Source organism: Cetorhinus maximus, chromosome 23 (genome assembly GCF_964194155.1).
Source record: "Cetorhinus maximus chromosome 23, sCetMax3.hap1.1, whole genome shotgun sequence".
Taxonomy (NCBI): Eukaryota; Metazoa; Chordata; class Chondrichthyes; order Lamniformes; family Cetorhinidae; genus Cetorhinus; species Cetorhinus maximus.
This window is the reverse complement of record NC_135901.1, coordinates 8,184,274-8,197,353: the sequence shown is the minus strand read 5'-3', so window position 1 is coordinate 8,197,353 and position 13,080 is coordinate 8,184,274. Positions and strand designations below refer to the sequence as shown.

Sequence of the window (13,080 nt, the reverse complement as noted above, 5' to 3'; positions counted from 1 at the left end):
GGTCTTGCCTGTCCCCTGGTGGCCAGGGCCAGCGAGGATGCAGTGTCCATCCATATGGTTGATGCCTTCTACAAACAGTGGGCCCCTCAGCTTGCAGAGTGTCTCATAGTCACTGCAATTAACATTGTGGTTTAATTGTGAAAATTCCATTTGCTTTTTTGCCTTTTGGGGCTCCTTTTAGTTTGATTTAGATCACTTGTTTGGAAGAACAGAGAGAGAAAACTAGAAACTAGAATTGTCTGTTTTGAATTTCTAACATGAACTTATAGCGATACTGACACTGTCAACTCTTTCTGCAGGATATTAGAAGGAGATGATTTGCATAGAAAACTAACCAAACATCAAATCAACACCTCTCAGAGTCAGTCGATTCATCAGGACCTGAATATCATCAGCCTTTGAATGTGGAAGGAGAAATGTTTCTCTGATCTGTCTGTGGGAAAAGATTACAAACATCAGTGTGACCAGAAAAGCACCGAGACACACACACACCCGAGTAACAGTGTTCCAGTGCACTGACTGTGGAAAGAGCTTTAACCAGTTACACAGCCTGAAAAAACATCACACCATTCACAGCAGGGAGAAACTGTACATGTGTTCTGTGTGTGGACAAGTTTGCAACAGATCTTCCAACCTGGAGAGACATAAGGACACCCACACCATTGAGAAACCGTGGAAATGTGGGGATTGTGGGAAGAGATTCAGTTTTCCATCCCAGCTGGAAACTCACCGACGCAGTCACACTGGGGAGAGACCGTTCACCTGTTCTGTGTGTGGAAAGGAATTCACTAAGTCATCCAGCCTGGGGTCACACCAGAGAGTTCATAGTGACGAGAGGCCTTTTAAATGCTTTTACTGTGGAGATTGCTTTAAAACCTCTCCTGATCTAATTAAACACCAGCTTGTTCACACTGACAAGAGACCATTCAGTTGCTCTCACTGTGAGAAGAGATTCAGACAATCATCTCACCTTATTCAACATCAGCGAGTTCACACTGGGGAAAGGATATTCACCTGCTCCGTGTGTGGGAAGCGATTCACTCAGTCATCCAATCTCCAGACACACCAACGCACTCACAGTGGGGAGAGGCCATTCACCTGCTCCGAATGTGGGAAGGGATTCAACCGACCATCCAACTTGTTGAGACACCAGCAGGTTCATGTGTGACTGCAGGGGTTGGATGCAGCTGCTAATCACATGTTTTGTTTATTTCTGCTGAAGGTAATAACTCCTATCACTGGGCCAGAGTTTAAAGTTCTTTGCGGGGCAAGTGCTGTGCCGGGACTGCAGCAAGTAGGAGTTTCTGGAGAATATTGTGATCCTGAACTATCATATCTGTGGTGAGTGTCTGTAGCTCAGGAAACCTGGGCTCAGGGTTATTGAGCTGCAGTCTGAGCTGCAGACATCAGGGCCATCACGGAGGGGGAGAGTCAGCTGGACACTTTCTTTCAGGAAGCAGTCACAGCCCCAAGGTTCAAGAGAAATTTACAGTTAGTCAATGGTCAGGATATATCAGAATATGTCAAGGAAATCAGTTTTAGCATCTGTGGTCTTAATTTCTCTGGGTTAAGAGGAGAAAAACTGACATCTGGACTTAGTGTGTGTCAGTCAAGGCACCTTTCCCTTCTTTAAGACGCTGGAACATTGATTCTGATGTTATCAGTGAAATTAACTGATCTGAGAAATTGAAAGGATTCTCGTTACAGCACATCAGGGATTTCAACCTAATTTCGACTTTGGGACAATCAGAATACTTGGTAATAGACAAGACACTGAACGGCTTGAAGGGATGACTCTGAAGAAGAATCATATGGACTCGAAATGTTAACTCTGTTTTTTTTAACTCTCCACAGATGCTGTTAGACCTGCTGAGTTTTTCCAACGTTTTATGGTTTTGTTGCCCTTGAACTGAGTCGCTTATCACACCATAAGAAGTTAAGAGTCATCCACATTGCTGTGGGTCTGGAATCACATGTAGGCCAGATCAGGTAAGGGCAGCAGGTTTCCTTCCCTGAAGGGCAGTGGTTAACCAGATGGGATTTTACAACAATGGTTTCATGGTCATCATTATTGAGATTAGCTTTTCAATTCCAGATTATTACTTGAATTCAAATTCCACTGGGATTTGAACCCTTGTCCCCCAGATCATTAGCTTGGGATTCTGGATCACTAGTTTAGTGATATTTCCACTATGCCACCATATCCCCCTCCCTGCCCCATGCCACACACAAATAAATTATTGATTAATTTATTTCAAGTTTAATGAGAAAATGATTAGACCTACCCTGTACCTATGTCTAACCCATTGGAAATCTGTGAAGTTATTGGATTCAAACAAACCCATTCGCTCCTCCTCAGCTCCACAGTGAGTGAGACAGGGAAAAGCAGAAAAGCAGCAATATTCCGCCCCACACTCTCCAATCGCCCGCTGCCAGCAGAAAGTGGCGACTGCAGCTTCAATCAGTGGGTTAGTGCCCATCCCTGGGATACAAGATACTCCAACCCAGGTCAAACCTCCCAATACACCCAGCACCAGCTCAGGGAAATGCAGGTAGATTATATCCCGGTCACTGAACCTCCAAGCAGCATTTACAGAATACCCGAGTGAGTGTGTCGCAAATAAAAACAACTTTCTAAATATTTTCACTGCAAAACTCCTTCCTTTTTAAAAGTTGACTGTTGTGAATCTGAATATGAGCACCATGGGATTTGTGTTACCGACTGACTTGTTTTCCATTGTTTGTCCGACAGGTTTGCAACTCAATTTGTGTTGGAGATTGAAGAGAATCTGATCTCAAAATGAGGTCACAAAGCAGGTAAATATTAAATCCAGGAACAAATCCTGAAGAAAATGGATCACAGTGTTTGGAAGGAGATGCAACTAAGAAAGAGAAGCTGTGAATGATTGAATGGAAAGCATCAGCCCCTTGAACTTCTGGCTAGCACAGTCAGTAGTGCATGAGGCCTGTAACCTCAGGTTTGTGGGTTCAAGCCCCACTTTGGGTGCTGTTGCTTTTTCTTTAAACTTTGGTGCTTTCATGGGTGAACCTCAGCTCTCCATTCATCCACTGTGTCACTGTGCTCCAACTGAGTCTTTCTCCATCCTGCTTTGTCTTTATCACAGTTGCTGGTTTATGAAAGCAAACTTCCTCCACTTCACTGGAAATGCTAGAGACCAGTTTGTAGGTGCGGCCTAATGTACAATGAATGATGACACTTTAAAAGTGGCAAGTTTCACTCAAGCCCCGGGACCAACAAAACTGCTCAGAGTCACTGAGTTAGAATGGTCACTCCCTGGGTGCCCAATAGCAGTGGACCCATGTCAAGAATGATCTGATTCATAAGATTAAGGGAGAGAAATTAGCGAACTCCCACTGAAACCTTATTCACATCAAAAACAGTTGGGAAGAGGAAGCATTTCATAGGCTGGGTTTTATTTTCTTTGGAAAGCTGCTGGAATGGTTTGGCTGAGGGTGTCACTAGTTCTGGAACACAAGTCTTCAGAGATTTGATCTGATACGTTGGTTGTGAGATCGCTTACCTCTGGCTATCATAGGCTCCTTCCACTGTTTGGCAAGCAGTCCTGTGTTGTAGGTTCACCAAGCTGACATTCCGATATGGCTTGTGCTGCTCCTGACCTGCTGTCCTGCACTCTTCATTGAACCAGGCTTGATCGCCTGGTTTGATGTAATTGTGGAGTGAGGGATATGCTGGGCCATGAGTTTACAGACTGTGGTTGAATACAATTCTGCTGCTGCTGATGGCTCGCACTGCCTCATGGGTTCCCAGTCTTGAGTTGCTAGATCTCTTCTGAATCTATCCCATTTAGCACAGTGGCAGTGCCACACAACATGATGGAGAGAATTGTCAATGTGAAGGTGGGACTCTGACTCCACAAGGGCCTTGTGGGGTCATTCCTATCAATACTATCGTGGACAGATGCATCTGTGACAGGTAGAATGGTGAGAATAAGTTCAAGGATTTTCCCTCTTGTTGGTTCCCTCACCAGTTGTCACAGCCCCAGTCTGATAGAGCTGGAGGCAGCAGGTTATTAAACCCTGGAGGAACTGCCAGACCCAGGTATAAATTAGTGTTCTTCTGCTGCATGGCGTGTTGCTGTTTCGAAACACCTTCAAATCACAGTTGTATTCTGAGGACAAGGAAAGGCTATGATAGAGGAATCCACACAGACATTCCTCTTTTCCCCCCACCCTCCAATTTCACACTGACACATCTTACTCCTCCTTCCCTCTAACTTCATGCTATCACTTTCCTGCTCTCACCACGGTTCCAGCTCCTGCCATTTCAGTGCCTCCACCATTACTTATTGCCTTGTTGATGTGTTTGAAGTGACTGAGTGTTTTTGCACATTATGGGAAGCAATTCCTGGACACAGTGCGGAGCTGTGTTTAATCACTTGATACAACAACAACAGGATGCAGATGTGAGGAGCTTCAAATGGCAGGGAGAGGCCAGGAGCTGCGCTGAGGGGGCTGGGGGATGATGGGGAGTGGGAGTTCTTGTTGCTGGTGAGGACCAACTGGCAATTGTGCTTCATCTATGTGGACTCGACACCCATGCTCATGGCCATGAACTTTGGGACAATTTTTGCGCTTCCTTGGTTTCGATTAAAAAAAACATTTTCCCATATAAACCTAATGTGATGGTTAATGTTTCAAATGGGACTCACTAAGAAGGAATACATCTTGCATGAATTGTACTCAATAATCAATCCCCACCCCCCAAAATAGTGTTAAATATCAGGCTGCATGACATATTTCACATCGTTACCAGCTTTTGTAACAAAATCTGAATAGTTGGGTGGACACAGATGGGAAGTGGATTATGAAAAAAGATATTGAAGACAACAGTGATTAAAAACAGAAGTGAGAAAAAACAATGGGGTCAGATGAATGCTGGAGCTGTAGAAAAAAAATTGAGAAACAAACACTGGTTATTAAGGTTTTTGAATAAATTAGTCTGGGAGACAACCAGCTTCAAGACATTTGATTAAAGTAAATGTATGTGATAGAACAAATATGAAATGCGCAGCTATTCCCTATGTGTTATATTCACAGCAGATCTACCAAAGCACAGATCATACTGAGCCAGATTATCTGCTGTTGTACAACCATAGGAATGTTATACAATGTGATGAACCATTTAACAGAGACACGGATTTATGTTGCTAAAATGTGTGCGTTTCCATTTTTATTGTATGGAAATTGTGTTTTTGTAAAGGTGTTATATAAATGCAGATTTTTGTTGTTGTTGACTGTTTGGAGTGATTCCATTGCCATTTGAGATGGAAACTCTTGTGTAGTCGCACCAGGGGGAGGATTTTCAGAGCTGACAGGACATGGCAGCAAAGCCACATTGTGACAGACCATTCAGATAATTTACACGTGTGAAAGGATTGACTGAATTTTCGCACCTGGTGGAGAGAGGCTTTTTAAACGTTGTGTTTGTGGGTAGCGATTCAGTTGTTCTTCCCGCCTGCTGGGGCACCAGTAAGTTCATATGTGACTGTAGGGGTTGGATTCTGCTGTTATTGCTGCTCTTTGGAGATTCTCTATTTTCCACTAAATCCCATTCTCCTTTCTGCTAGATAATGGAGGGTCCGCGCAGTTGGGTTTCAGAATTACAGAATCTCTCAGTGCAGAAGAGACCCTTCGGCCCATCGAGTCTGCACCGACATGTGAGAAACACCTGACCTACCTACCTAATCCCATTTACCAGCACTTGGCCCATAGCCTTGAATGTTATGATGTGCCAAGTGCTCATCCAGGTACTTTTTAAAGGATGTGAGGCAACCTCCACCACCCTCCCAGGCAGCGCATTCCAGACCGTCACCACCCTCTGGGTAAAAAAATTTTTCTTCACATCCCCCCTAAACCTCCTGCCCCTCACCTTGAACTTATGCCCCCTTGTGACTAACCCTTCAACTAAGGGGAACAGCTGCTCCCTATCCACCCTGTCCATGTCCCTCATAATCTTGTACACCTTGATCAGGTCACCCCTCAGGCTTCTCTGCTCCAACGAAAACAACCCAAGTCTATCCAACCTCTCTTCATAACTTAAAAAACCAGGGCAACATCCTGGTGAATCTCCTCTGCACCCCCTCTAGTGCAATCATATCCTTCCTCTAATGTGGCGACCAAAACTGCACACAGTACTCCAGCTGTGGCCTCACCAAGGTTCTATACAACTCCAACATGATCTCCCTACTTTTGTAACCTATGCCTCGATTGATAAAGGCAAGTGTCCCAAATGCCTTTTTCACCACCACGCTAACATGCCCCTCCGCCCTCAGAGATCCATGGACACACACGCCAAGGTCCCTTTGTTCTTCAGAACTTCCAATGTCATGCTATTCATTGAATACTTCCTTGTCAAATTACTCCTTCCAAAGTGTATCACCTCACACTTTTCAGGGTTAAATTTCATCTGCCACTTATCTGCCCATTTGACCATCCCGTCTATTTCTTCCTGTAGCCCAAGACATTCAACCTCACTGTTGACCACCCGGCCAATCTTTGTGTCATCCGCAAACTTACTAATCCTACCCCCTACATAGTCATCTATGTCGTTTATATAAATGACGAATAATAGGGGACCAAGCACAGATCCCTGTGGTACGCCACTGGACACTGGCTTCCAGTCACTAAAGCATCCTTCTGTCATCACCCTCTGCTTCCTACAAGCCAAAACCTTGTCAAAGGCTTTGCTGAAATCCATATAAACTACATCAACTGCACTACCCTCATCTGCACACTTGGTTACCTCTTCAAAAAATTCAATCAAATTTGTTAGGCATGACCTCCCTCTGACAAAGCTATGCTGACTAACCCTGATCAAACCTTGCCTATCCAAGTGGCGAAAGATTCTCTCCTTCAGAATTTTCTGCAATAGTTTCAATATAATATAACGATATAATTTGTTTCCTACGTTTATTATTTGATCTTCCTGCCCCAGTCTCCGTACCACACCAGGAAAACAAATCGCGATACAATAATTTGTACTTTCAATGGCGACGCCTTCACCCATCATCCCCCGCGGTGGGGAATATCCCCTATCCACATCACAGGAAAGCAGTACGCAGGCGCAGTGGGGAAAAAAACATTGGAGCATGCGCATAGGGAGAAATGGCAATGGAGAGACGGTTATTTGTCGGATCCGGATCGGTAAGGGGAAAAGTAGGGGGACGGAGGAAGCGATGGATCCGGTGGGTAGGCCGAAAGGGTTCGTAAACATGTTGCGTAATCCGCAAAACCCCGAAAAAGACCTTAGCGTTCCCACTTTTGCACGGAGCCAGGACGGCAGTTTTGTTCCGATTGCAGCCCCGAGATAACGGTCGCCATCTTTATTGTGGGCGGGGCGCAGCACGGCGCGTGCGCAGCCGCCATCTTTGTTGTGGGCATTTTTTGAAATGTTCCCAATGACAGACTGAGGACAATTGTCCATCAAGCTGCTTCACACTTTGAGTTACAATGTGTAATTGATGAGGCAAATCAACGATATATGTCCAAGGCAGTGACAATAATTATGCCTTTAGCATAATTTTCCAAGGCATTTCACAGAAATATTACAAAGTAACGTTTGACACTGAGCCACATGAGCCATATTAGGGCAGGAGACCAAAAGCTTTGTCAAAGAGGTAGGTTTTATGGAGTATTTTAAAGAAAAAGAGTGAGGCGTAAAGCTGTGGCCTAGGTAACTGAAAGAACAGTCACTGATGGTGGAGCGATTAAAATCGGGAATGCTCAAGTGCCTGGAATTAGATCAGTGTAGAGATCCTGGCGAGGGGGCGGCGAAGGTTGTGGCTGGAGGAGAATACAGAGATCGGGATCATCACAACCATGGAGGAAAATATGAGAATTTTAAAGTTTTGGTGCTTTTAAAATGAGAGCCTTTGTCGATCAGTGAGCACAGGGGTGATGTGTAAACAAGACTGAGTGTGAGTAAGCACATGGATAGCAGAGTTTTGGATGACCTCAAGATTCTGGGGGTGGGAGGATGGAGTTGAATGTCGGAGGCCGGTTGGGTATGCATTAGGATAATTTAGACTACAGGTAACAAATGAATGGATGACGCTTTCAACAGCAGATAAACTGAGACTAGGGCGGAGTCGGGTGATGTTACTGAGGCAGAAATAGGCGGTCTTGGTGTTGATGCGGATATGTGGCTGTAAGCTCATCTCGCGATTCTGAACAGTGTGATTCAGCCTCAGGCAGTTGCCAAGGAGAGGGAGAGAGTCAGTGGTTAGGGAGTGGAATTTGTAGTAGGCACTGAAGGCAATAATGTGAGCATTGGTAGCTCAGCCAGCATTTATTGCCTATCCCTAATTGCCCTTGAGAAGGTGGTGGTGAGCTGCCTTCTTGAACCGCTGCAGTCCATGTGGTGTAGGTACACCCACAGTGCTGTTAGGAAGGGAGTTCCAGGATTTTGACCCAGTGGCAGGGAAGGAATATTTAAATGGAGGAGATTTCTGCTCATCCAGTGCTGGATGTCAGACAAATCTGCACGGTGTGAGACTCGGACTTTTTAAAATTCATTTATGGGCGTTGCAGGCTGGGCCACATTTATTGCCCATCCCTAATTGCCCTTGAGAAAGTGGGAGTGAGCCATCTTCTTGAACCGCTGCAGTACCTGGAGGGAAGCTTGGAGGTGATGGTGTTCACATACACCTGCTCCCCTCATCCTTTTAGTTAGTGGAGGTTGAGGATTTGGGAGATTCTGTCGAAGTTCTAGTCGAGCTGTAGATATATAAAATCCCTCTCTTTCACTCTCTGCCTCCTCTTTGTCTTGGTGGCAGGTTTCCTTCCCTGAAGGACATTAGTGAACCAGTTGGGTTGTTATGACAATCCAGCAGCTTTCATGGTCACTTTTGCTAGTGTCAGCTCCACAAATTACCAGATTCATTTATCTCAATTTCACAACTTGCCTTTGTGTTTTTGTGGGTTCTCTCTCACTCCCATTTTTTCTGTTTTAAATCAACTTCACAGAGTATTAGAGGGGGAGGATTTGCAGTTGGGAAACTCAAAGCAAGTATCACATCAGGATCTGATGGAGTCGCTCAATTTATCGTAACCTGAATGTCATCAGATTTTGAACGTGGAAGGAAAAAGCACCGTTTACAGTGGGGACAAACAGTGGAAATGTGGGGAATGTGAGGAGAGGTTCAGTTACCCGTCTGAGTTGGAAGCTCATCGACGCATTCACACTGGGGAGAGGCCGTTCACCTGCTCCGAATTTGGAAAGGGATTCACTCGGCTATCCGACCTGCTGACACACCAGTGAATTCACACTGGGGAGAGACCTTTCAAATGTCCAGACTGTGGGAAATACTACAGAAGTTCTGGGGACCTGATGTACCATCAATGTCTTCAAACTGTTGAGAGACCGTTCAGGTGCTCTCACTGTGGTACTGGGTTCAGGGGATCGTTTCAACTCATTGTACACCAGCGAATTAAGTAGTGAGAGGCCATTCACCTGCTATGTGTGTGGGAAGAGATTCACTCCATTGTCTCATGTGCTGAGACATGAGAGAGTTCATACTGGGGAGAGACCTTTTAAATGTCCAGACTGTGAGAAGTGCTATAAAAGCTCTGGGGAACTGATGTCCCATCAACGTGTTCACACTGATGAGAGACCATTCAGGTGCTCTCACTGCGGGACTGGGTTCATTCGATTGTCTGGACTAACCGCACACCAGCGAATTCACACTGGTGAGAGGCCGTTCAGGTGCTCCCACTGTGGGACTGGATTGAAGCACTCATCTCAACTCACTTTATCTACCTCATGTAAACCTGTCATAAATTTGTACCTCTCTATAAATCTCCCCTCAATCTCGTTTGCTCCAAGGAGAACAACCCCAGTTTCTCCAACCTAACCTTGCAACTAAAATTCCTCATCCCTGGAACCATCCTAGTAAACCTCCTCTGCACTCTCTCAAGGACCCTCACATCCTTCATAATGTGTGGTGACCACTGGTTTGTACAGACCCAGATGTTCTGTGTTCGTGTCTGTGATGTCATCACACACTGACAATTGCTCAATGACATCACCCCGCTCCCCGGGTATTTCCTCAACTGGGAGATTTTTTTCTGACTCCAGTGCTTCTGATATCTTTCCAGCTGCAGGCTCCAGCAGAAGATTTTAAAATTGAAAACCGAAATTGTTCACTTGTCGGCTTAGTTAACCATTCATCTAGAATTTAGAGCTTTTAGTGCTGTGCTGTGTTGTCTGTAAGGGGTTCCATGGCTCTTGGACTGGTGGATCTAATCCATGTCCTTCCACTGCCCTGTTTCACCTCTGCCCTCCCTGATCACCTCTTTGCTGTTGTCTAACTTCCTCTGTCTCTGGGTGTGTTTGAGCTGTGTTTAGTATTTTACTGTTACTTCTGCAACCGTGTCTAAATGAGGTTTCCACCATTGTTCATCCCTCGACCTTGTGCTGCCGACTTACCAGTTTTATCTTCCTGCAGCATCTTACAGTCAGGAATTGTTTTTCCGGTGCGATTGTACATTTCTCTCATGTTTCAGAACTTATATTAACCATCAAATTCTGCATCATTGTAATTCCGTGTAATTTATTTTGCACAACCTGAAATGTTAACCTTGTTTCTCTCTTCATACATTCCAGCAGATATTACCAATCCCTAGTTACCTGTGGAGATGATGATGTTTGACCTTCTTGAACCGCTGCAGTCCGTGTGGTGAAGGTGCTCCCACAGTGCTCTTAGGTAAGGAGTTACAGGTTATTCACCAGTGACGATGAAGGAACGGTGATATATGTCCAAGTCAATGACAAAAGTGTGATATAAATACAAATTAATGTAATAAAATATTCCAAGACATTTCACAGAAATGTTACACAGCAAAATTTGACAATGAGCCTCATGAGCAGACATGAATTCAGGTGACCAAACGTTTGTTCAGAGGTAGGTTTTAAGGAGCACCTTAAAGGAGGAAACTGAGATAGGGAGTTGGAGAGGTTTAAGGAGGAATTTAAAACCCTTGTGGTCTTGGCAACTGAAAGAGCGGCCACCAGTGGTGGGGTGATTAATATCAGGAATATTAAAGAGGCCAACGGTAGATAAACAAATGTTTCAGGGGGTTCTGTGGGTGGAGGAGATTACAGAGATAGGGATGATCGATCGCAGCCAGGGAGGAAATCCATTGAGTGGAGGGTTGTGTGGGTATTATGACACAGCCAATGGTAAATGCTGAGATGTTCAAATCCCGGAAGGAAACTTGAAACAACTGTCATAACCCATTTTTGCAATTTGTGTGTTTCGAGATGCAGGCTTTGAATTCAGTAGTAATAAGACCACTGAGTCTCAGGTTTTTTATAAAACTAAATTAGACATTTATTAATACAAGAAAGATTGTAAGCACATACATATGTCTACAAAATTACTGCTATAAAAACTACAAAAATCCCCTAATTAACCTGACTCTCAGTTACACCTCACTTAAGGCAACAGTAAAACACAGATTTAAACAAGCAATGGGCCTAGTGCTGGAAAATGGGATTAGAATAATTAGTTACTTGTTTGACTGGCGCAGACTCAATGGGCCGAAGGGCCTTTTTCTCTGCTGTAGACCTCTATGACCCCTGGCAAAGCACTCCCTGGACAGTCACATTCAAATTGAGTTTCTTTCAGCACTGGGCTCTTGCATACGGACTTGATGGAGGCTTTAGATCTTAGAATCCCTCTCCTTTTACCAACAGCCTTCTCTTCCTTGATACATATTTTCCTCTTTAAATGCAAATTCTCATTGTCACTAGCTTTTTTAAAATTTTTAATCTTCTGTCAATAAGACTCTTTCATAATACCCACTTTGCTAGTAAGCTTTGAAAAAATAAGCATATTGTTTCTGAGTTACACCTGGTTAGGTGTAATATTTCACTCACTCTTTTGAATGGTCTATTTAAAAATGCAAATTGGCCCTTTTACATCTCACTTTCTATTTCTCTATGTTTATCTAATTACCATTTCAAATCTACTTCTCTCCTATACATCAAAGCCTCTAGACCAGCTGGTTTTAATCCAATTAAGACACACATACATAGATACAGACACCACTAAACTCTATTTTTAAAAATTTTCAATAACATTATGGGCATTATTATATCTTCTTGACATCCCCCTCCTTAACAAAAATGAACTCCCATAATTCTAAAAGACAGCTTTTTTATTAACCCAACTTACACTATCTCCTATACTTAACTATATACTTACACTATTACATTACCAGTTGCATTCATTAACATAATATATATGCAAATCCTTGGTATCAGCAGAAATCATTCCAGTTCAGTGTCCAGGTGTTAAAATGTCCAATATTCCCTTTATGTTTCAAACACTTGATAATGCATCTGCAATCAGATTCTCTCACCTAGTGACATGTATTATCTGTAGATTAAATGGTTGCGTTAATAAACTCCACCTGAATAGCCTGGCACTTTTGTCTTGAAATTTGTCCCGAAACTTGACTTTCACATCCTTTGGAGCCACCTTACCATATCCAATAGTATGGTCTAGATATGTACCTTGCACTTTTTCAAATTCACTTCTAGTCAAGCTCATCACCAAATTAGCTTCTTGTAATCGAGTAAATAACTCTTCCAGATGCTGTAACTGCTCCTCCCGTGTCTGACTGAAAACTATTAAGTCATCAATATAAACCGCACAATTGATTAGACCTGCAAATACATTTTTTTGTCAGTATTTGAAATGTCACAGGTGCATTCTTCATGCCACTGGCATGACTTTAAACTGATATAGTCCATTTGGCGTCACAAAAGCCTTTGCTCTCTCCGAAAACGGTACTTGCCAATATCCTTTTAGCAAGTCAATCTTTGTGATAAATTTTGATTGTCCCACTTTCTCAATACAACCCTCTAACCTTAGGATATGAATCTGCTTTTGTCACCGTATTCTCCTTTCGATAGTCCACACACAGTCTCTGTGTTCCATCCAGTTTCGGTACCAGTACTATAGGCGAGCTCCAGTTACTGCAACTAGACTCAATGATATCATTTTGAAGCATGAAGTCAATTTCTTTCTGTAC

General features: G+C 43.7%; 1 protein-coding gene across 1 annotated transcript in view; it reads left to right on the top strand.

Moving 5' to 3' along the window:
* Positions 1-341: 341 nt before the first annotated feature.
* LOC144697772 (uncharacterized) overlaps positions 342-13,080 on the top strand; it is a 37,519-nt gene continuing 24,780 nt past the window's right edge. The window contains 4 exon segments of the mRNA XM_078569769.1: positions 342-1,140; positions 3,969-3,973; positions 9,207-9,432; positions 9,515-9,682. Of these exon segments, the coding sequence (XP_078425895.1) occupies positions 593-1,140; positions 3,969-3,973; positions 9,207-9,432; positions 9,515-9,682 (947 nt within the window). The 5' untranslated portion in view covers positions 342-592.